The 23,862-nt window shown below is 38.2% G+C and overlaps 1 protein-coding gene across 2 annotated transcripts in view; it reads left to right on the forward strand.

Annotated features, from left to right (window-relative positions):
* Nucleotides 1–23,862, forward strand: part of DISC1 (DISC1 scaffold protein) — a 190,458-nt gene that overhangs the window by 49,602 nt on the left and 116,994 nt on the right. For both annotated transcript variants that reach the window (XR_014174632.1, XM_081944275.1), the window contains exons 8-9: nucleotides 944–1,046; nucleotides 6,182–6,370. Coding sequence is in view for 1 of the 2 variants with exons in the window: in XM_081944275.1 (XP_081800401.1) it covers nucleotides 944–1,046; nucleotides 6,182–6,370 (292 nt within the window). In the remaining variant the exon portion in view is untranslated. The remainder of the gene's footprint in view (nucleotides 1–943; nucleotides 1,047–6,181; nucleotides 6,371–23,862) is intronic.

The following is a 23,862-nucleotide window of genomic DNA, read 5'->3' on the forward strand; positions in this document are numbered from 1 at the left end:
TCTTGTTCTTCTTTTGAAAGGCCATTTGTTCTATTAAGTCTGTAATTCCGATATTACTCCTTGCCTTATTTTGGGTGGCTGCATTTTAATTTCAAACTGATAAGCACTGAGCCACTTACTTTCAGTTATTTTTAACTACAAAAGCACTTTATACTACTTCCTCGTGGCCATCTGAATTTAGCTGCCTTCTTGATCAACAAAGATTTGCACTAATGAGAAATATGGACTCTATTTTAACAACTATAAGCTGTCATAGCTTTGCCCAATATGTCTTGGAACGAGACACTATTCCAGGAGTTCCACCATGCCTTTGAAGGAAAGAATAGAGCGAAGCTGTTCATCTGGTTCAAGACTTTTATTTATTTTGATTTTCAAAAAGCAGGGATGCCGTGTGCTTTGAATTCATGCCTATAGGAGCAGGATTATATGTGTACCTGACAGACTCTTCTGAAAAGGCTTTCTGACTTGCATAGTAACGATGTGTTTCTAGGAAATTATGCATCTGAATTAAGGTATTGCTTGGAGCACATCAATGGCTTTTCTGAAGCGCCTTTTTGACTTTGGATCTGAAGTGCAGCACATTCCATTCAGTGGATACTGCCAGTTAACAAGATATTTGCAGAAAGTTCAAACATTTGTGGTGATTTGCCAGTTTTGGCCTTCTGTTTGAAATATGATCCCACAATATCTGCTCCTCTGCTTTCTTTGTGATTTTTTTAATTTGTTTTGCCTATTGCTGGTAGAAGTGCTGTTTATGTTGGAAAGCTGTACCCACTGTGGGGTAAATGATTTGCAGCAAAGTTGCACAATTATTTTCTATTCCTCTTGATTGTCATATTGAAATGATACATGTCTTGTAACCAAGACAACCTGACATGCCTTTGTGTTTCCTTATACTTTTATATGAATGAAATCCATATCAAGGCTGCCTCTCTCCATATAGGTATGTACTAATCAGAGGCTCTGCAGTACGTTAAGGAAAAAAGTGAGGCACATTGAGATTCAACTTTCAGCTCTTCTTGAAACGAAAACGCTTGCTGCATCAGGTAATTATTGATGGAATAGAAAGATGCCAAAATGTTTCATGACAGAGAATCCCTCACCATTCTTAAAGAAGTCAGGAACAAATTCTTTAAGTCACCGTGGGATTTTTTTTGGGGGGTAAATGAAAATAAAGGATGCAAGGATAAAGATGTATCTCATTTAAATTGTACTTCTTAGTGGAACAGAAGAAGTAGCAGTTTCTCCTTCTTTAGAACATAAATACTACTATTGCAATGAAAATATTATTCAACTTCAGAAGATCTGTCTGTTCACCTCTCCTCTCGCTTTCTCTTTTATTTTATTTTATTTTTTAATTTAAAAAAATCTGCTTTCTCTTTTAACTGTAGCCTCTACATTTATGGTTTTTAATGTAGTTTTGGTAATCTCACAGTTTATTTGGCATGCATTTGATTTTACAACGTGCTTATTAATTGGTTACGCATCATCTTAGATAGGATTCAGTGACTTACAAATTTATTATATTTACTAAATAAATAGGTAAAGATTCCCCTTACACATATGTGCTAGTCATTCCCGACTCTAGGGGGCAGTGCTCATCTCTCTTTCAAAGCTGAAGAGCTAGCACTGTTTGAAGACGTCTCCATAGTCATGTGGCCGGCATGACTAAACGCCGAAGGCACACAGAACGCTGTTACCTTCCCACCAAAGGTGGTTCCTCTTTTTCTACCTGTATTTTTACATGCTTTGGAACTGCTAGGTTGGCAGAAGCTGGGACAAGTAACAGGAGCTCACTCCATTATGCAGTGCTAGGGAATCGAACCGCTGAACTGCTGACCTTCTGATCCACAAGCTCAGCATCTTAGCTACTGAGATCTATGTATAAATACATATATGCAAAAACCCTCTTAACTAGACCCTCTTTATAATATCTGTTTAAAGACACATACATATCCTATTATAGCACATCTTAACACAAAGACACACTGACTGGAATGGGATTGAAAGGTGTCCAAGTCACTTTTCCTCTTAGAAATTTTCTTTGTTAGCTGGGATTTTTTCTATTAGCCAGGCTCAGAATTTGCTTTGAGAGATATGTGTCCTCAGAATTACTAGGAGCAAAGAAGTCAAAAGAGGAACAAGGAAGGATACAACCATTTATATCCTTCCCAAACCAGGGACTCAGTCACTGTGCTAGCTTGGGGTTAAGACCAAAGCTACTTAATTCTTAACATACCACGTCTAGTGGAAATTAAAAAAAACCCGCCCAATATTATCTCTGTTCCACTAAAATGCAACAGCATTATTTCAGAAAAGAACTGATTCAGTTGGGTTTTAGAAATAATAATAATAACATAACATCCCAGACTTAATAATTGTTGCTAAGAAAGACAAAAAACAAAGTCTGGATAGTGAACTTTGTAGCACTTGGATGTAGCAGAACAGATGAGAAAGAATCAGAGAAAAATTACAAAATATAATAATTTGTAAGTAGAAATAGAAGTACAATTACTGTGGCAAAAGAAAGAAAAAATAGTATTAATATTCACTGCCTGAACACAGACTGACTACAAACAACAGCATGACAAAGTAGCAACAATGATGCATTGGAATATCAGCAAGAAATACCATTTGCCTGCAAGCAAGAAGTGGTAGGACCACAAAACAGACAAAGTAATAGACAGCGAAGACTCTTAAGTGCTCTGGGACTTTGGAATTCAAGCAGGCAACTAACACATAACATATTGATAGCTGTTGATAAGAAAGATTTAAAAAAAATATGAATAGTGGATGTTGCAATACAACAGAACAGAGACAGCAGAATAGAATTGGAGAAAATCACAAAATACAAAGATCTGCAAACAGAGGTAGGATGGCTATGGAAGCAGGAAGTAAAGATAGTACCAATAGGGTACAATCCCCAAAGAATTGGAGCACGACTTGAATACCATTGGCATTGAAAAAAATTACCATTTATCAATTGCAAAAGGCAGTTTTCATTGAAGAGCATCTTTCATCGGGATACCTTTAACACCATCAAACAACATCTTTCTGTCCCAGATCCTTGGGAAAGACTCAATATGTGGATAAAAATACCAAATACAGTCTTCACCTTACGCTGAGCGTGTGAGACCAACCATAATTTGCTAAACTTGCCATCTGATTCTCAATGAGTGAACAAAATCATTCTGAGCACTATCAACATTCCCCCCCCCCCAGCTTTTCAGGGAACCATTTGCATTTCAAGCATTGGAAAGGCTTGGATGCTTTCTTAATAAGACCTGACAAGTATATGGAGATGATAAAAAGTCAAGCAATGAAACCATTACAATGTGCGATTTCAATGAAGTATAAATCTGTCAAGAAAAATAAAGAATTGTATTAATTAAATTATATTAACTGTTCCCCAGAAGAATGTTTACTTCATCTTTTAAAACAAAGAAGATTAGAATCCCTTATCATTTGGTGTTTTCTATCACTGGGGCAGATTTATGCAGATGTGTTCAGAAAAAGAGTCCTCATGTGGTTTTTAAAAAGTGCCAATTTTTGTTACTGTGATTGAGGTCAGGAGTTCACTGCTGGCACTTTAAGAGAGTGACATGATAATTTCTTGATGAGTTTTTGATATTTCACCTCAGAATTGAAGTCACATTTCTTGCTGACATAAAGTAAAATAATAAGAAAAGCAAACAAGGGCAGATTTGTCTCCAGAGCATATATTAGAGGCAGAAATGCTTATAAATTATTAACTGGGATATGGGGCGTATTTCATCAGCGCTTCAAGTCTTGATATTAAGTTTCCTTCTGGGAATTAATAATCATTCAGTAAGCATTAAACTTTAATAATGAGGAGAGTATCTTCTCCCTGACCTTTCAAAACAAGATAGAACAACTTCTAATTACATAATTTTGATTTTGAGAATAATGAAGGAATAAATGTAGCAGTACATGGCAACAGATTTTCTTGGTTAAGAAAATTATACATATACTGACTGCAGCGCGCATAAACTATGCACAGCATTGGAAAAAAGAAAATAAACCATCAGAGCTAGATATAATCAGAAAAGTGTTGGCCTGTGCAGAAGCAGATAGGCTCACTTTGGAACTTAAAAATAAAGGGGAATCAGAATATTTTGAGATATGGAATAGATTTTATGATTGGTATCAGTTAAGATGACAAGACTGGAACAAATGTATATATTGTGATCGAACAGAAGGACAGACAATGTATTAAGTAGAATAACTGTTAATGGTTGAAACAAGCTGTACATAATGTGAATATATGATCACCTCGACTCCGCGGCATTGCATTGTTTTAAATGTAAAAACAATATATATATATACAGCCCAGGTTCGAATCCCAGTAAGGGTATGGCTAGCTGATGAGAGCTAATTAGCTCGAAATAGATCTATACTAGTCTCCCTTTATTTATTTATCAGTACAAATACAACATTTTATATGTTGTAACATTTTATAAATATAAAAGAAAATGAAGTCCAGCTTAGAAGGCTGAAAGCCATGACTGTCCAAAAGTTATTGCAGTGTAGTATCTGGCGTCCCTGATAAGATACTATGGTGGCTAAGATTTATTGTGTTGCATTTACTGTTATTTCAATGAATGGATTATTTATTATTAAATCATTATTAAAAATAAAATTATGCATTGATTTATTAAGCTCACCATCACACTTGTGCTGGAAGCATCGAGGTGCTTCCAGGTTGTAAGTATTAGCCTGGTGTCATCACTGTTGCTCAGGGGATGCCCAGTTGGGGGCTCCTTTCAGGAGCTGGAGCAAAGGATAGCAGCTCACACTGCCTTATGGCAGCACTTGAGTCCTGCATGCAGATTTGTTGCTTGTTAAGCCAGTCCTAACCATGCGAGCCACTGTGCTCCTAATTTATTAAGATTATTTATTATTTTAAATATTATGTTATCATTGTATTAGAGGTTAAGGATAAGTTGTCATGGAGACAATATATCTATGTGGTTGCTAGGAATCAAAAACAATTTGATGGTACTCCATCAGTCAATCAATCAATCAATCAATCAATCAATTAAAAAGACTTATTGCAGTCATTAATCATTACATGCATCCTTCTTTCTTCCAGGAATGGAAGGTGGCAAATACCAAAACTCTGCCTGTGCTCCTGAGCACAGTAGTGCTTTAAGATAGCTCAGAGTGACAGATAGTAACTGCTTGAAGACTCTCAAGTAATTTTCATGGCCAAATAAAGGATTAAACCTGGGTCTCCTTTGTTCTGTTCTAATATTTTTACCACATCTGTCTAGACTGAGGTCCATCAGCATATTCTACATATAGAATGGTGAAATGGAATCTGGTAATATGATCTGCATCTTTGATAATTTTTGAGATGAAATATGAGTATATCAGAATCTTTTAATTGGATTATTGTATCACCTGATCCTAGTATCTCCAAGCAAGTGCTTACCATTAGCTGAGAAGATATCTGTGCATTGGCTGTTTATCAATAAATCATTTTAATTGGGACCTTCATGTGTGGACTCGGTCTTTTATGCCTGACCTTTTGCCTGGTTGCATTGGCAGAGAGAGAGAGAGAGAGAGAGAGAGAGAGAGAGAGAGAGAGAGAGAGAGAGATATTAAGTGGGAGAGAGAAAGATAAACGGAGGGAGAGGTCTACCATTACGAGTGACCCCCCACATTATGATTTAGATCTCAATTTGGATTTTATCATGGCATAATCCTTCCTAATAGGAAGAGTTTGTATTCTGAATTTCCTCAGTTTCATGAGTCAACATGTTACTTTATGCTTTTATAATGTATTTGAATCAAATAATGATGTATTGCAGGTGAACAGGTCCTTCCTTTAACACAATAAAACAAAAATATTTGCTTATCCCAGATCCTTGGGAAGTACTTGATAGGTAAATAAAAATGCCCAAATAGGTTAAACATCTAGCTAATTGTGCAACCAACCATAATAACAACTGTTTATGTTTATATTTTAATTGATTGTCAACCACTTTGAGAAAATAAAAACAAGAATGAATACATTAAATAAATGCTCATTGCTCAGCTTGTATGTGCTATACAAATGATTAGCTTTTTAGTTTTTGTAACAGGCTATTTTAAAAAGTTAAGGTTTTGTATCTTTCCTGTCTTTAACTCTTCCTAATCTCATCTGTTGAATGCACAGGAGGCAATTTCTGTACTGCTAAAGATCTTGCAGAAAAAATCCAATTGCTAACAGCTGAAAGAGACCACCTGAAAGGGCTGCTCAGTGAATGGTCAACTCTGAATGCCAAAAATATCCAAAAGCTGGAGAGAGCGAAAGAACGTTACAAGGGACTGAAGGAAGAAATGGAGCAAGAGGAGTTTGTATTTGGTGAGTAGAGCGATTTGCCAGCTGTTGGGATGACAGAGGTCTGTCATTTTTACACAGGATGACATCCAGTGTTCTGCTTCATTTGACAAGCAATAATGTAATTTATATGATGTTTTAAACAAAGATCTCAGATGGGCAATTCTTTCAGGAGCTTTGATTTACACCACATATTAAGGACTGTCAGCTTCTGTCCCTGTCATTCATGAGTGATGTTTTTTGTTGTCGCTTGCTTTGGATATGGGGGTGGCTTTCTTTGTTTTAGATACAACAACAAAAGGTCATACAAACTAAAAACAAAAAAAAGGAAAGAAAAAAAGATTGCAAGAAAGCAAATAAACAAATAAAAAGAACACCCTCCCCAGAAAGGATCTTTCCACCAACATCACAGTGTATAAACAATTTCATAATCTCTTTATCTCCTCTTAATTAACAAATATAAAATCATCTAATAACCCATTTTTTAACAATAGGGAAATCAAATAAGCAAAGCCTTCTCCAATCCAATTATCAGCAAAAGTCTAAACAGAGCTCTCAAAGAGGGTCATTTTGGTCTAGTGGTTAAGGCACCAGGTAGAAAATGAGAATGTGAGTTCAGGTTCTGCCTTAAGCCATGAAAGCCAATCTTGGGCCAATCACTCTCTCTCTCAGCCCAACTCATTTCACAGAGTTGTTTTTGTGTGGAAAATAGAAGAAGGAAGGCCTATTGGATATGTTCTCTGCCTTGGGTTATTTGTAAAAGTAATAAAGGCAGAAAATAAATAAACAAACAAACAAAATGAAGGAATGAAATATTATACACACACACAGACACACACACAACTCAACATTTCATATGTCAATTCTTAGCATAAGCCAAAACCCATTTAAAAGTCATAGAATGGTCTCAATATTCTGGTGTAAAAAAACAACTAAACTAAACTAAACTAAACTAAACTAAACTAAACTAAACTAAACTAAACTTTAACATAACAAAGGGAGACCATTTGTTCTTTAAAAAGGCAAGTTCTAATATACAACATTTTTATTCCAAATGCCAATTCCAAAGAAAATCACCCCAAATAGCAGCATTCAAGTAAACATCCCATATTTCAACTTAAACTATAAACAAATCCACATTTTGCAAATATAAAACAATCCCAGTATCCTAATCTAAACAAAAAAAAAGGCATATCAAGGAGAGATAATTCCTTCTTTAAAAAGAATAAGTTCTCAAAACTTCTTTAGTTTAAGTAAAAAGGCAGATACATAGTCAGTTTAAATGTTATAAAATTAGGATTCATAAATTAACTGAAGGAGAAAATTCTTAAACAACATATTGCATGTAATCACATATTGTATGTTACATTTTTCCAGTCAAGATATCAGCAAATCCAAGTAGCCAATTATGTACTTTGGGTATTTTTGTGAGACTGTGGACTGGTGTATAGTCTAAAGCACAGGTGTCAAACTCACAGCATCAGGTTGCCATCACGTGTTGTTTCGCTTCATTTTTCCCATTTGCGGAGCTGGGGTGGGCGTGGCCTGCACATGATCCATCCAGCCTGTGGGCTTCCAGTTTGACACCCCTGGTCTAGAGAGATATTTTTTTTGAGTGGAATACAGCAGAGTTCACTGCCAAATGTGGCATGGGCAATAATTTTGTTAAGCAAAGAGTTCATACTTTCAGATATCTTCAAAATTTGAAGTCAAACCATAAATTAAATTCTTCTTTGTTCTTGGATTTTATGAGCAACAGGTTGAGGAAAAATCAACTTGTTGGTTGATTATGAAAAGAGATAACTTGCTGTTAAATACCTTTGTATATGTGTGCCAAAATACAGAATCAGTCTTCTCCAATTTGTATATATTGTTATATACACAATTTAAGGGAAGCAATAAATTCGTCCCATGCTTAAAATCTGAATATATAGAAGAACAGCATTGTTTTAAGATTAACATTGAGATTAGGCTTGCAAAAAACATTAAATATAAAGTACCCAGAGATACTGGGAGTCAAGTGATATATAAATTTAATGAATTGTTGTTACTATTCGTTAAATCTTTGCTAGTAAAAAAAAAAGTTTTGCATTTTCTGCAAAAACATACCCTCCACAGATTTTTTCTTGATAATTTCCTTCTGACTACACTTCTGAATGGCTCTTACAGGTAGATCTCAAAGATATCCCCATTTCCAAAATAAATGCTTACTAACTCAGTTCCCTGTTTTAAAAACTATAGGATTGCACTCCCAAATTGGTTTTGAAAGTTGGGGTGTTGTGTACAACTATTTCGGAGGACCTTTCGAGGCATTGTTGGGTTTTTTAAAACTCTCATCATCCTTTGACAATTAGAGTATCTACCAATTGCAGAATACACACCTGTAAATGTCGTTTTTTAAAAAAAACGAACCTTGAATTCCTTACCATTCTCAAAAATAATAATAATAATAATTTGAATCTGTTGCCTTGTATAATAAAGTTCAGTGGAGCACAAAATGCTGCAAGCAATATAAATAATTAAAGTATGTGATTTCCTTCCCCACCCCCACATCCCTTTTCACTTTTGCTCTCATCTATAGCACATCTTTCTTTAGGCTACAGTAATTTGTTTTTGATCTAATTATATGAAATGTATCACAATAAATTTAGTGAAAACATGCCTCAGGATTGTAAACACGGACACTTCTTACCATATGCCAATGTCATTTTAACACAGCTTTTTATTTTTTTAAAAAATCCTTTTAATGGGAATCTTTCTTGGAATACCATTTTTCCCCTTTATTAAGGATTTCTAAAGATTTGGTACATCTTTGCGTTTGTTCATTTTTTGTTTTAAGGTGCTGCTATATCCTCTGTAACTGTCATAGCTTCTAGGTGTCTGCTAAAAGATTTCTGAAAGGAAGTATTTTAATTTTATATTGGCTTTCTAAATTAAAAGAGGATAGTACACATAACACTACAGGTAGTCCTCGACTTTCAATAGTTCATTTAGTGACTGTTCAAAGTTACAACAGCACTGAAAAAAAAAGTGACTTACGGTCACTTTTCACACTTGTGACCGTGGCAGCAACCCCATGGTCACGCAATTTACATTTGGATGCTTGACAACTCGCCCACATTTATCACAGTGTCCTGGGATCAGGTGATCCCCTTTTGAGACCTTCTGATGAGCAAAGTCAATGGGAAAACCAGATTCACTTAACAACTGTGTTACTCATTTAAGAACTGTAGCGATTCCCTTAACAAACGTGGTAAGAAAAGTCTTACAATAGGGCAAAACTCACTTCACAAATTTCTCTCTTAGCAACATAAATTTTGGGCTCAATTGTGGTTATACGTTGAGGACTACCTGTACACTGTGCACTGTATATTGATTTGCCTCCAGGTCCAATTCAAACTGTTGGTTATGTTAGAAATATATTTGCCTTTATTTGCTGGTTATTGCCTTTAAAACCCAGCATGGCATGGTTTTAAGCCGATCCATCCCAATTCTGCAGCTAGCTGCAGGCCCTGTTGGCCAGGGAATTTCAGCTGGTGGTAAAAGGAGAACCTTTTCTGCCATGGCTCCAGCTCTTAGAAATATTTTACTGCCTGAGGTGAAGTTGGCCGCCACCCTTTTGGCCTTCTGGGAATACATCAAAACCTGGCTCCACCTGTTATGTACTAAGAGCGTCCACCAGCAGGTGGCGCTCGGCAGATCATCCCTGATTGGTCCAACTGAGCCAAATCCTTGGCGGGGACAATTCCTGTTCTCCCATTGGTTACCGGTCTGACAGCTGTCAGTATAAATAGCTGTCAGCCCGGTCTGTTCTGTTCTGTTCTTGCCTGAGTTGAGTTAATAAACAGTTAATGGTTCAGCAGCCTCCTCGTCCTTATTACCTCAGAACATAAAACCACCAGTTGTCTTGGTGTCTTGATGGGGGTGTTCTATGTTAGAGGTTGGCTGATGGGTCAACAGGGAAGATGCCAGCACTGTACCAATCTAGGCTTTTTTTATCTTTGTATTTAATGTTTTTAAATATATTTATGGTTTTAATTGTAAGCCACCAAAAGCTGCTTTCCAATGTGAGATGGGGGGCATATATATTTTAATAAACGAATAAACAAACACCTTCATTTGTATCAGGCAGGTGGGAACTGCAGCCTTTCAAATGTGGCGGGACTATTTCTGGATTGAACTCCTACTTCTGAAGTCAAGTATATCTGAGTTGTATTTGTATGGCACTAGCCGATAACTTGATATTGCCCAGGTATTTATTTATAGTGGGAAAATGTTCGAACCAAATATAATTTCTAATCTTGGATTTTCGCCCTTACCAGAGGGAGCCCCTTTGTGGAGTACTGTGAAGTCGTTACCATGGCAACTCCACTGTGCTGTATAGTAGAAGCCATTTTATGACAGTACAGTAAAGCCATTTAAAGGCACAACAGGCTGTATCTTAACAGAACACACACCCTAAGGGGGGTTAGTAGTGTCTTACCCCAACAGTATTTGTCTCCAGAGAGTAAGTCATCTGTGTACTAAGTTTGGTTGAAATTGCTCAAGGCGTTCCAGAATTATGCTGGAACATACACACACACAGCTGTTTATATATACATAGATTACTGCGAACCATTGTAGAAGTTGTAGAGTATTTGGCGATGATTACTTTCTACCTGTCTAGTAATGAACTCTCCTTAATAAATTGTGACATAGTCAAATATCCTGCCTTTCAGCAGATTTATAAAGCTGATAAACTATACAACTCATCAACAAATAAAGTGTAGTAGCATGTGATAATATCTGTATACACCCTCTATCATATTCAAGTTTGCCCGGGGCTAGTTTGAATATCTGTGTTTTGTGTAATGTGAATTAAAGGATCAGCACAAGAGGTGTTTGGATGCTAAGTTTTCCCAACATTCAGAGGGCTAGAAATTCTTCACAAATCTTAATAAAGATTGTTTAACCACTTAATACAAGTCACAGTATTAATTATAAATTTACTCAATATGGAGTTGCACATGTTTCCTAATTTTGGCATAGAGATAGTTTAATAGTTCTTACGATCAGTATAGACAACCAGTAATGTATAACCATAATTAATGAATTATTCATGTAATGAAAGATAAAAATTAATATATACAGGTATAATCCAACAATTCATTTTTCAATATTACTCCATTTTGTAATTTAAATACTTCATTTTTAGACTAAATTAAAGTCTCTCTTAAATTGTGCTTGACTTTCATTGAGTACCTGGATCTGTCCACATTTTCTTGGCCAAAATGCAGAAGTGTGTTTTATTTTTTGTTTGTTCAATTTTTTATATGTAGCTGCATAATATCACACACAGACATGCACACACACACCTACAACAAAATCCATTGAAACATATTAAAAGCACTAAAAACTATTAAATATAAGAATGTTATCTGTGAGAGTGCAATTCAATTTACTAACAACATAGCCATTTAGTAGGTTCTACCTCACCACTACAGGATCCGTAGCAAGATGGCAAAGTCAAGTATCTTCAGGCCAGTGGTGGGTTCCTACCGGTTCGCACCGGATCGCGCAAACCGGTTCCAGACCGAACCCGGAAGTAACCGGACCCGGAAGTAACCGGGAACCGGCACCGGGCCTGTCACTTTATCCCCCTTGCCATCCCAACGGAGCTCGCTCGCTCCCCCGCCCGTCCGCACTAAGCTAGCTAGCCCAGCTAGCCACTCATTGATTGGCTGGAGTTCAGCCAATCAGTGAGCGGGCTGGAGGCGACCCGTTTAAAAGCGGGTTGTCCTCCATTTCAAAACTCCCTTCTCTTCGCTGGGAGCTTGCTGCTTCCTTCAGGTAAGCAACTAAGCGCGAGGGGGGGCGGGAGGCTAGCTTCGGCGAGGAAAGGCCTCTAGGCCTTCCCTCGCTGAAGCGGCGGGCTGGCGTGGGCCGTGCGGGCGGTGGGCAGCTAGCTGCGCCCGGGAAAGGCCGCTGGGCCTTTCCGGGGCGAAGCACCAGCGTCGCGTGGGACGCGCGGCCGCCGGGAAGCTAGCTGCGCCCGGGAACGGCCGCTGGGCCTTTCCGGGGCGAAGCACCGGCGTCGCGTGGGACGCGCGGCCGCCGGGAAGCTAGCTGCGCCCGGGAAAGGCCGCTGGGCCTTTCCGGGGCGAAGCACCGGCGTCGCGTGGGACGCGCGACCGCCGGGAAGCTAGCTCAGCCCAGGAGAGGCCGCTGGGCCTTTCCGGGATGAAGCGCCGGCGTCGCGTGGGACGCGCGGCCGCCGGGAAGCTAGCTGCGCCCGGGAAAGGCCGCTGGGCCTTTCCGGGGCGAAGCACCGGCGTCGCGTGGGACGCGCGACCGCCAGGAAGCTAGCTCAGCCCAGGAGAGGCCGCTGGGCCTTTCCGGGACGAAGCGCCGGCGTCGCGTGGGACGCGCGGCCGCCGGGAAGCTAGCTGCGCCCGGGAAAGGCCGCTGGGCCTTTCCGGGGCGAAGCACCGGCGTCGCGTGGGACGCGCGGCCGCCGGGAAGCTAGCTGCGCCCGGGAAAGGCCGCTGGGCCTTTCCGGGACGAAGCGCCGGCGTCGCGTGGGACGCGCGGCCGCCGGGAAGCTAGCTTCGCCCGGGAAAGGCCGCTGGGCCTTTCCGGGACAAAGCACCAGGCTGGCGTGGGCGGCAAGCCTCCGCGAGGCTAGGCCAAAAGCCCCCCACCCTCCCCTCTCCAGCCTCGCCTGGCTGGCTAAGCCCTAAGAGTCTTAAACAGTCTTACCTGTCCTCCTGCCTCTCTGCCTGTCTGCTGCCTGTTGCATCGGAGAGCTGCTGATTCTGCCTGCTGGTAAGTAACCTGGTTTTTTTTCTTTTATTTTTTTAATGTATTTTAAAATAATATTTTATTTATTGTGCATAGAATTTTTTAAAATATTTTTACTTAAAAGTATTGAGTGTAGAATATTTTAAAATGGTTTACTTCAATTTATTGTGTATGGATTCTTTTTTAAAATTGTCTCAGACTATTTTAAAAAAGATTCTATCCAAAATAAATTAAAATAAACAATTTTAAAATATTCTATACTCAATACTTTAAAATGTATTGTGTATAGAATTGTTTTAAATTGTTTTATTGTAATTTATTGTGTATTGAATGTTTTTAATGGTTTCATTTTAAATTATTGTGTGTGGAGTAGTTTGAAATGGTACAGTATAAATTATTGCTGGTGGAATAATGGTTACAGTTGGTACAATACCTTAAAATAGTTATAGTATAAATTATTGCTGGTGGAATACTTAACAATGGTTTTTAAGGATTTTTTTTATTTATAGAATATCTTTTTTAAATTATTGTTTGGGAATTTTTATGTTTTAATTGTTTATAAAATATATTTACTACAAGAAATATTATTCCTTTTTGCAAATGTTTTCTTTGTGGTGCAATATGTTGCTTAAAAGTGTTCAGACCAGGTTTATATATCTCAAAGTGGGTGCTTTTCTATGGGCAGGCCAGGTTGGTGCAAGGCAGCTTTGCCAGATTTTGTGTGTTTCTATGTGATACCTGGTTGTTTAGGTAATTGTGAGGTGGTTGCTGGTTCTGTGAGCTTCCTGGCACTGTCCTTTATAATTTCCCACAATGCCTTGATGGTTTTTATTCCAGTGGCTTTGTCTTTCCTGTCCTTAGGGTTAGGGGGGAAAAAAACACTGGTTTCATTTGCAGTCTTTTGGGGGGGGGGGACAAAAAGGAGAAAGAGGGAGGAGGTGGGGGAAAGTGGGATCCTTGCTGCTTTCTGAGCTTGGTGGTTTTTTTTACAGACATTTCACTACCAAACTAGGTAACATCATCAGTGCTAGATGGGGTTGTGGGGAAAGGAGGAGGAGGAGAAGTTGAAGGACAAAAAGGAAAAAGATAAGGAGGGAGAGGACTGTGGGGTCCTTTGGTGTTCTCTGAACCTGGTGGTTTTTAATTATTTTTAGGGAATTTTTATTTATTTATTGTTTATAGAATGTTTATTACAAGAAATGTTATTCCTTTTTGCAAATGTTTTATTTGTGATGCAATATGTTGCTTTTAAGTGTACAGGTTGGTGTATGGTATGTGTCTCAAGGTGGCTTCTTTTCTATGGGCAGGCCAGGTTGGTGCAAGGCAGCTTTGCCAGATTTTGTGTGTTTCTGTGTGATACCTGGTTGTTTAGGTAATTGTGAGGTGGTTGCTGGTTCTGTGAGCTTCCTGGCACTGTCCTTTATAATTTCCCACAATGCCTTGATGGTTTTTATTCCAGTGGCTTTGTCTTTCCTGTCCTTAGGGTTAGGGGGGAAAAAAACACTGGTTTCATTTGCAGTCTTTGGGGGGGGGGGGACAAAAAGGAGAAAGAGGGAGGAGGTGGGGGAAAGTGGGATCCTTGCTGCTTTCTGAGCTTGGTGGTTTTTTTTACAGACATTTCACTACCAAACTAGGTAACATCATCAGTGCTAGATGGGGTTGTGGGGAAAGGAGGAGGAGGAGAAGTCGAAGGACAAAAAGGAAAAAGATAAGGAGGGAGAGGACTGTGGGGTCCTTTGGTGTTCTCTGAACCTGGTGGTTTTTAATTATTTTTAGGGAATTTTTATTTATTTATTGTTTATAGAATGTTTATTACAAGAAATGTTATTCCTTTTTGCAAATGTTTTATTTGTGATGCAATATGTTGCTTTTAAGTGTACAGGTTGGTGTATGGTATGTGTCTCAAGGTGGCTTCTTTTCTATGGGCAGGCCAGGTTGGTGCAAGGCAGCTTTGCCAGATTTTGTGTGTTTCTGTGTGATACCTGGTTGTTTAGGTAATTGTGAGGTGGTTGCTGGTTCTGTGAGCTTCCTGGCACTGTCCTTTATAATTTCCCACAATGCCTTGATGGTTTTTATTCCTGTGGCTTTGTCTTTCCTGTTCTTAGGGTTAGGGAAAAAAACTGGTTTCATCTGCAGTCTTTTGGGGGGGAATTGTTTTTTTTTTTTGTGTGTGTGTGTGTGTGTGTTTTCCTGGCACTGTCATAGTTTGTGTTTGTGGGTATGTAATGTCCTGCAGTTATCTACACATTAATAATGATCAAGTACTAATAATATTTCCTTATACATTTTAATGACCTTTCCTTTCATAATTGGTGTTTTCTTTCATACTTTTAGATTTCTAATTGCTGTTTCTGTTAGTTAGCAATTGATAAAACAAATTCCACGTGAAAAAGTATTCAAAGCCTTCTTGGTTTTAATTGTCAATTTATTCATTCTTGCACATTCTAATATTTATTCATTTTCATATCTTTGTTTTTTCCACTGTTGTGCAAACACAATTCCAACAGCTGTTAACATGTGTAAAATTAAATATGTATTTATTCCCTTCTGTAAGTAGCTCTTTTATTGTTTTGTGTACTTATTTTAATCTTATTTAAGTAGTAAGTGCACAAAATAATAAATTTCCTTTTTTATATTTTCTTTTTGTAGATCATTCATTGGGGCAAAAAATTCAGTGACATTGTCTTGGCCACTCCCATCCGGTCACATGACTGCCAAGCCACTCCCACCCGGTCACATGGCCGGCAAGCCACTCCCACCCGGTCACATGGCCGGCAAGCCACTCCCACCAGGTCACATGGCTGGCAAGCCACTCCCATAAAGGAGGCCACACCCACAGAGTAGGTTCCAAAAAATTTTGAAACCCACCACTGCTTCAGGCCCTACAAAATGGCCAGAAGGGTAGGTATCAATCTAAATTGTGGGGGACTGACATTCCAACATGTTTTCCATAGCCTTGTATTTAATTCCCAATCTTGTTGACAGTTCAAATTTTGTGGTGGTCTCTCAGTTAAGAATTAATCAGGACATACCCTGGTCCCATCCAAAAGACCTTGGTTTGCCCCGCTGCCTTTTATGCTTGAGTTGATTTGGTTTGCCAAGCAGCCTTCATTCATGAGTTGAAGCACCCTTTTGGAAGTGAAGCTGAGATGTTCCAATCCTTGATGCAGCTGCTTTGAGGTCCTGCCAAAGTCATGCCTATTCATGCACAGAAGCTCTTTCTAAAAAGATGACTGATGAGGAAACCTGGTGACTGTTTTGTTGAATGATGTTAAAACATCCGCTCCATGACAATTCTTTCATCACCTGCAATTCTTTAGATTGGCTTTGATGGCACCTCACTCCACTGATGGGTTGGTTATTGTATTTTATGAAGTATATGCCAAATTGCAAAAAAAAAAAAAAAAAAGAGCTTAACATAAATAAAAAACTGTCATCTTTCTACAGAGGATCAAAAACAAAATATGCATGGGTCCATTACTGAATGCATTTTAGTTGTTTCAAAAAAGAATGCAAGTGATTTGTATATTTACTACAATGTTCCCTTTCCCAGCCTGCATACAAAATAACCGAAGTATTGTTTTTTAAAAACAATACTATAGATAATAAAATGAATCAATTCTTGTGAAAAGAAGAAATTGTTAAAATATATAGAACTATGAACACATAATTTTCAGCACTGAGGAGATCAGTAGCAGAAGTTTGAGCCAAGCCTGACTTGATAGTGCAAGGTTACAAAAAGGATGACAAATAATATCCCATCAGAATTATTTCCCGTTACAGCATTTCAAAATTCCAAGATTTTGCTGTATAGCACATATACTTGGAGGTTCCCAGAGACACCTGTAATTTTCAGTGTTGACTGCAGAGGTGGTATTCAGGAGGTTCTGACCAGTTGTGGAGAACCGGTAGTGGAAATTTTGAGTAGTTTGGAGAACCGGTAACTGCCACCTCTGACTGGCCCCATCTCCATCTATTCTCTGCCTCCTGGGTCCCAGCTGATCGGGAAGAAATGGGGATTTTGCAGTATCCTTCCCCTGGAGTGGGAAGGGAATGGAGATTTTACAGTATCCTTCCCCTGCCATGCCCACCAAGCCAGCCCACCAAACCATGCCATACCCACCAAGACAAGCCCATGGAACCAGTAGATAAAAATTTTGAATCCCTCCACTGCTATTGACAAAGGTAGTCAAACCAACAAGATGATCTACATGCCCTCAGAATACAAAGATGCAGTGATGAAAAGAATCTAGAAGATTGAAAGAAGGTCTCAAACTCCACTGAATTCTGATAATTTTATTGAGAGAAAAGCAAGTCTTGAAAGTGTTACCTGATTCAAAAGATATTCAAATGCATGTCTGTACATCAAAGATCAGAATCGTGCAAGCCATGGTATTCCTGGTGACACTCTATGGAAATTGACTTTAAAGAAACATGAAAGGAAGAATATTGATGCTTTTGAACTTTGGTGTTGGAGAAGACTACTGAGAATATTGGGGACAGCAAAAAATAAACAGCAAACCAATGGATCATTGAACAAATCAACCCAGTGTTCTCACTCAAGGCACAAATGTCCAGGCCTGATTATCCCATTTCAAACAAGTTATGCAAAGATCCAACTCTTTGGAAAGGGCTCTAATCAGAGATGGGTTCCTACCGGTTTGGACCAGTTTGGCAGAACCAGTAGTGGTTTGGTGGCCTGGGTCGCTGGAACCGGCAGCGACCCAGGTTTGCCATGCCCCCGAACTGGTTCTCATATGGCGACACCATCATGATTTTTGGTTCTGCACATGGGCAGAACAATTTTCTTTGCCCAAATTAACGTTTTCTTTTTTTAACCTTTTGAGCATGCGCAGACCTATTTTTATGCAAATGAGCCCACGCGCACACATTTTTGCATGCACCGAACTGGCAGTAATGCCTGCAGCAACCCACCCCTGGCTCTAATGCTGAGAAAGGTGAAAGGAAAGAGAAGAAGAGGAGAAGCAGCAGTGAGGTGGACAGACTTGATTACAGCAGCAAGAAGTGCAGCATTGGAAGATTTGAAATAACAGTTAGGCACAGATTTCTTTGAGAAAAATCTTGTCTACGTGGTCGCTAAAAGTCGAAAATGACTAGATGGCACATAATCAATGAACGGAGCGAGAGAGCAATTTGCTTTTCTGCTGTAGATATCTTATTCTTACACTGATAGAAGGAGGCAGAAGTCAAGGGCAGAGATTTAATCACATAATAATCAGGGCTGGAATTTAAAATGGGGCACATCATTAGTATGTTAATTAGTTTTTTCCCTCCTTGCCAGCTGCTAAGCTTGCAGAAGTAGCACAGAGAAGTGGCTTAGCAAATATATTTATCCTTTGATCTGTGTACGCCTTGCAGGGAAAAAAAAAAACCTGTGGTATATTTGGAATGCTTTACTTCCTTTTGAATAAGTATGATCTGAGCTTATGCTTTAAAGATCCCAAAGCAGACGGTACATGCAATTAAGCCCATAACGCCAATTGCATGTGAATTGTCCATTTTCTCCTGCCATAATCCTTCTGATTTTATTTCAGTTGCTCTCAAGGTTTATCGGTGACTGCTCACACTGAAGTTAAAGAATGTACATAGGATATCCCCTAATATAATTATTTCAACATGGAACAGAAAACTTATTGAACTCTATTCTTGAGTCGTTTCCAAGCATGCGAAGGGGTCTCTGAGTTTCTTCAATACAGTTAACATAGAAGAAGCAAATTTAAAAAAAATATTTCTATGGCAGCTTAAGAGCAAATTGAAATATTATAAATTCAGGAACAACATCATTCCGCCAAGAAATTAAAATATGCAAGAAGCCACTAAATGTAAAATATGGTTCAGTCTTTCAGAATACGCTGATGTTACCTGAAATTACCTCTCTTTCCAGAAAACATGGTGGGTCTGAAAATGCCGTTGGAGAACTGCTGAACCAGAATGCCTTGCTGCTATTCTGTTCTCCCACCATCTGCATTATATTAACTTGTTATGGAAGAGTATTATAGGATCAACCTATTGTAGCAAAAATGTTGGTAGATTCAGCTAGGTAAAAGTAAAGGTTCCCCTCGCACATATGTGCCAGTTGTTTCCGACTCTAGAGGGCGGTGCTCATCTCCGTTTCAAAGAGCCAGCATTGTCCAAAGATGTCTCCATGGTCATGTGCCTGACATGACTAAACACTGAAGGTGCATGGAACGCTGTTACCTTCCCACCAAGGGTGGTTCCTATTTTTCTACTTGCTTTTTTACATGCTTTTGAACTGCTAAACTCCTTCCTGATAGTTAGAACAATTAATCAGTGGAACAGCTTGCCTCCAGAAGTTGTGAATGCCCCAACACTGGAAGTCTTTAAGAAGATGTTGGATAGCCATTTGTCTGAAACAGTATAGGGTTTCCTGCCTAGGCAGGGGGTTGGACTAGAAGACCTCCAAGGTCCCTTCCAACTCTGCTATTGTATTGTATTGCTAGGTTGGCAGAAGCTGGGACCAGTAATGGGAGCTCATTCCATTACGCAGCACTAGGGTTTCGAACCGCTGAACTGCCGACCTTGTGTCCTATTTTGCCCTTTTGGGGGTAAGTTGTTTCTTCTTTTAAACAATCCACAGTCAAAAGAAATACAGAATTTAGAGGCTTCACTTTTTCCCTTTTTGGGGGGTGGGTGAGTGGGGGGAGGGACAGTGGACATATTTGGAATTTTGAGAGCATGTTATAGACAGTGATACAAAATGGCCACTACAATGGGAAGGAAACCTAGAAAGATGCCTCCTATTTTTACTTCATGCCTTTTAGAAACACTTTTTAGCCTTAGCTTCTTTTCCCTTTCTTTTCTGAGAAAGTGTAGCATACTTCGAAACAATATAATGGGCTGCAGCCATCAACCATTTAATTTCCTATATCTCTGGGGTATTAAATAACGTGTTTTAGAAAATATATTTGGGAGTTATACTTTGAAGCATGCTATCTTCCTATCAATTTATTTCTTAATTTAATAAATCTTTCAATAAAATCTGCCAGCACAATCTACTAGGACAGAGAGCCTTGTAGGTGCCAAGGAAAATTTGGGTGGCTCTTTGGGTCCAAATTAGGAAACCCTGATTCATTGCTTTAGAATGGCTCAAGAATTTTAGTTGTAACTTAAGTTAAGCTTCATTATTTTGTGAGTGTTATTTTGCTGCTTGAAGTTGCAGAATTATGTCTTGTGTTGACTGGCTCAAAGTAGTTGGATCTACTCATTGCGAATGACCTTCCATAAAACAAGTTCCCTATGTCACTAAAGGAACGTTGGTGATACTTGTGACACTTTAAAGGCATTTATTTAGTTTCTTGGAAATAATACTTTCTTAATTCTTCGCTTTTAAGATACTGACCTGCTAAAATGTTTCTAACCATCAATTTATCATAATTGTTTAATTACATGGCAAAATAGATAAACTGAAGAGTCAGTGAAACAAAACAATAAGTAACTAACCAAGTGGTATAGGCAAAAGTGTATTTGGAAATTATTTACTAAGGTTGCTATACTGTTCAGCATCAGAAACTGATTGCAATTGCTACAAATTTAGCGACTCTTCTACAGAAATCCAGAGCTTGTCCACTAAAAGGACCTCTAGTGTAAGAATGAAATGAGAAGGACATTGTTATGTAGGAATTTGTTTGGTTTTTTTGTCAGTGGATGGACCAAAATCTCTCTTGCATAGTATTAAATCTACCTTCCGACAACGAAGGTGTCAAACATTGTAGCAAGCTTTTTAGCAGATGAAATTTCTTCTGTGGAACAGGTAAAATTTATGCACTAAATGTTAATTTTTTGGCTTAATTTAGGATACATTTATGGAATCTCAGTGTCTTGAGGTTTTTGTTTCAGTTCAGATCAGGCTGTTTCAGGAAACAGCAAAGTCAGCTTGTGGGCTGATAGTCCATAATGCTTGGTGATAACATTTAGTTATCCCCCGCCCCCAATCTCCTGTCCCTTTTGTGGGTCTAGAAAACAGATGGCATTTTTCAGATTTCTGACATCAAACAGCTTATTTCGCAATTCATCCCGCACCCTCTTACACAAAGTGTTGGTTTTACTTTGCTAAGGAGAAGTCTTGCAGAAAGTTTTTCTGAAATCACCTTCAGCTTTTCAAATTTGAAGCCGATCCTTTGGAGCATGCCGGGGCAGGAACACAACGCCTGTCTGCAACTTTTCAGATCAGCCACACCTTTACTTGGAATTGCGTGGTTGCCCTTTGCAGCTGTTTGGGATCTTGGGAAAAGAGGGACTTGGCTGGAATAATTGCAGACAGATCCTGGCTCCTGAAACGCCTTGTTTCCCCACCTTTTAAAATTGGAATTACCTTTCTACAATTGATATTGCAAATACCTTATTACATAAATTATTATAAATTTCCTTTTTTCTTCTGCTACCATATTTCATAAGCACGACTGAAAGCAAACAGAAACCTACATTCCTCTTGCCAGTTTGGTATCATATCACTCTTCAGGCCTGTATGAATTCCTAGAGCAAAGATCTACAATTCCCCCCCCCCTTTTTTACATTAAAAAAGTGGAAAGATAAATAGAACTGGAAATAACTAAAGATGAAAACTGCTGGGGCTTGTAGTTTAATACTATCAAGAAAATAAACTTGCTCACCGTTCAATTAAAATTAGAAAAACTGTACTCTACTGGCATTGTCAAAATCATTAATCAGTGGAAAACTAGTTCATTTAACATTCAGTTATTTCTAATTGTGACATTTTGCTCCCATGTTATTATTTCAAAGCACCTTCTTCAAACACGTTGCTGTTTCTGGTGAATTAGAGTCCAGATTTGACAAATGATGCCGATAGGAGGTGAAAACAATAACAACAATAAAGCACATCTACAAAACGTAAAATACAATCATTACAATGATTTTGTTAAAATTGAAGGCATAATTTCCTCCTAATTCTAATTACAAGGTGCTTTGTTCAGCAGCATTTCTATTCTTGCAAGCAAACAATTCAATAGAATGAGAATAAAGATCTCATTCAACAAATAATCTGCCTTGTTTGTTGGATTAAATTGAAGGGGAAGAACATTCCACAGATATTCCCCTTTTGCCTAGTTCCGTTAATGAAATAGATGAAATACTTCTGTTCATGGAAAAACAATGCTGTTAATGGAATATAATCCACAACGCCCATTTTTGGCCATCTGGGTTAATAACCTTTTTAGAGTGCATTCAAAATGACTTAAGAGCATTTTCAAAGCACATTTTCCTAAATCAGTACAATAAAAAAGAAACATGGTTATTCTCTTGTCATTTCCACATGAACCTATTAATCTTACTGTCCCCCCCCAAAAAAATATAAGACTGGGAAAAGTTCTGTATTCTGTATTTTAATTAATGGAGTTTATATACATTTCACCCTGGCAGTGAAATGTGTGCTTTGTGTGAATGAAAAAGTAATGTTTAGATGGGAAATTTCATAATTCTCTGGGATTATGAAATATCAGCCAGTGAGACAAAAGTGGAGGCCAGAAAGAACTTTTGGAATAAAGCTTGTTGAGAAAAGAAAAGGAAAAACAACTAGAAAAGTTACATCTTTGTTATGATACAGTCTTTTACTTTATAAAAACTGGAAAAAAATCATTTTAGATAACTGGTTAACTGGGGATTGTCTCAACTCTGCAAAATGTATTTTACACATGATAATTCAAGTAAAAATATTTTGAAACTATGAGAGTTTTGAATAAGGTTTTTCCAGCACTCTGCAAATTGATGTCATCTGGATGGCTTACATAGCAACTCCTCATTGTTTTTATTGTTAAAAATATTTCCAGAGTCCAGAGTTCTCTTATCTTACAAAAATTATAAGGTACTATGAGACAGTGATATGTTGTAAGATGTTATGAAATTTATATTCAAACAGCACTGGTATGCAGAGATAACAATTTGTCAAGTCTGTTAGTTTCCATTTTCTCTTTTAATGTTAATGTTTCCAAATACTGTGGCTAAAGATACACTGTTGACCTCACCTGTAGAACTGGTAGATTTGTTTAGTGTACTTGACTTTCTAGAAATTGGACTCTAGGGTTACAGTTTTCAGCAAGTTATCCTTTCTTGATCACTTTGAAGTCAGTGTGATTAGAAACTTTAATCTGGGAGTTAGATTGCAGCATAAGGTCATATGGATAGATTTATTAGTTACTTTTATCTGCAAAATATCTCTAATTAGAATACCAGATATGAAGCTATTGTCTGAAATATACATTATCCTTGTGATCTTCATTTGTTTTAAGAGTTTCTTTTGCAAACTTCTGCTGTGATGGTTTATTTTAATTAAATGATTAGTACAACTTTTTCTACTAAGAAAAAAATATAGGTATTGGTAGTTTGAAAATAAATGTTCTTTGGTATATAGAACAAATCTGAATACTGCTGCATTTTTATTGTTAATTGAATGCTAAGCACTCCTGTGTAATTTTTTTTCAGGATGTGTACATTTTTGTACCTAACAATGTGTGCTGGACAGGGAAAAGAAATGGCATGTTCTTTGTCTAAATGAATTTATTATAATGTAGAAATTCAGATTTGTATTGGCTTATGAAACGCACCTGATTCTCAGCACTTTCATAACTAACTTATTTTATTCTTCACCTTAGTTGAAATTATTATAGGGAATTGCATTTGGAGTAATCTCACAATAGGATGATTGCTAGCTTTCTTTGTGCTTTATAATTTCCGTTTGTGGA

The sequence above is a fragment of the Natrix helvetica genome (genome assembly GCF_964273705.1).
Source record: "Natrix helvetica genome assembly, chromosome: 2".
Classification (NCBI taxonomy): Eukaryota; Metazoa; Chordata; class Lepidosauria; order Squamata; family Natricidae; genus Natrix; species Natrix helvetica.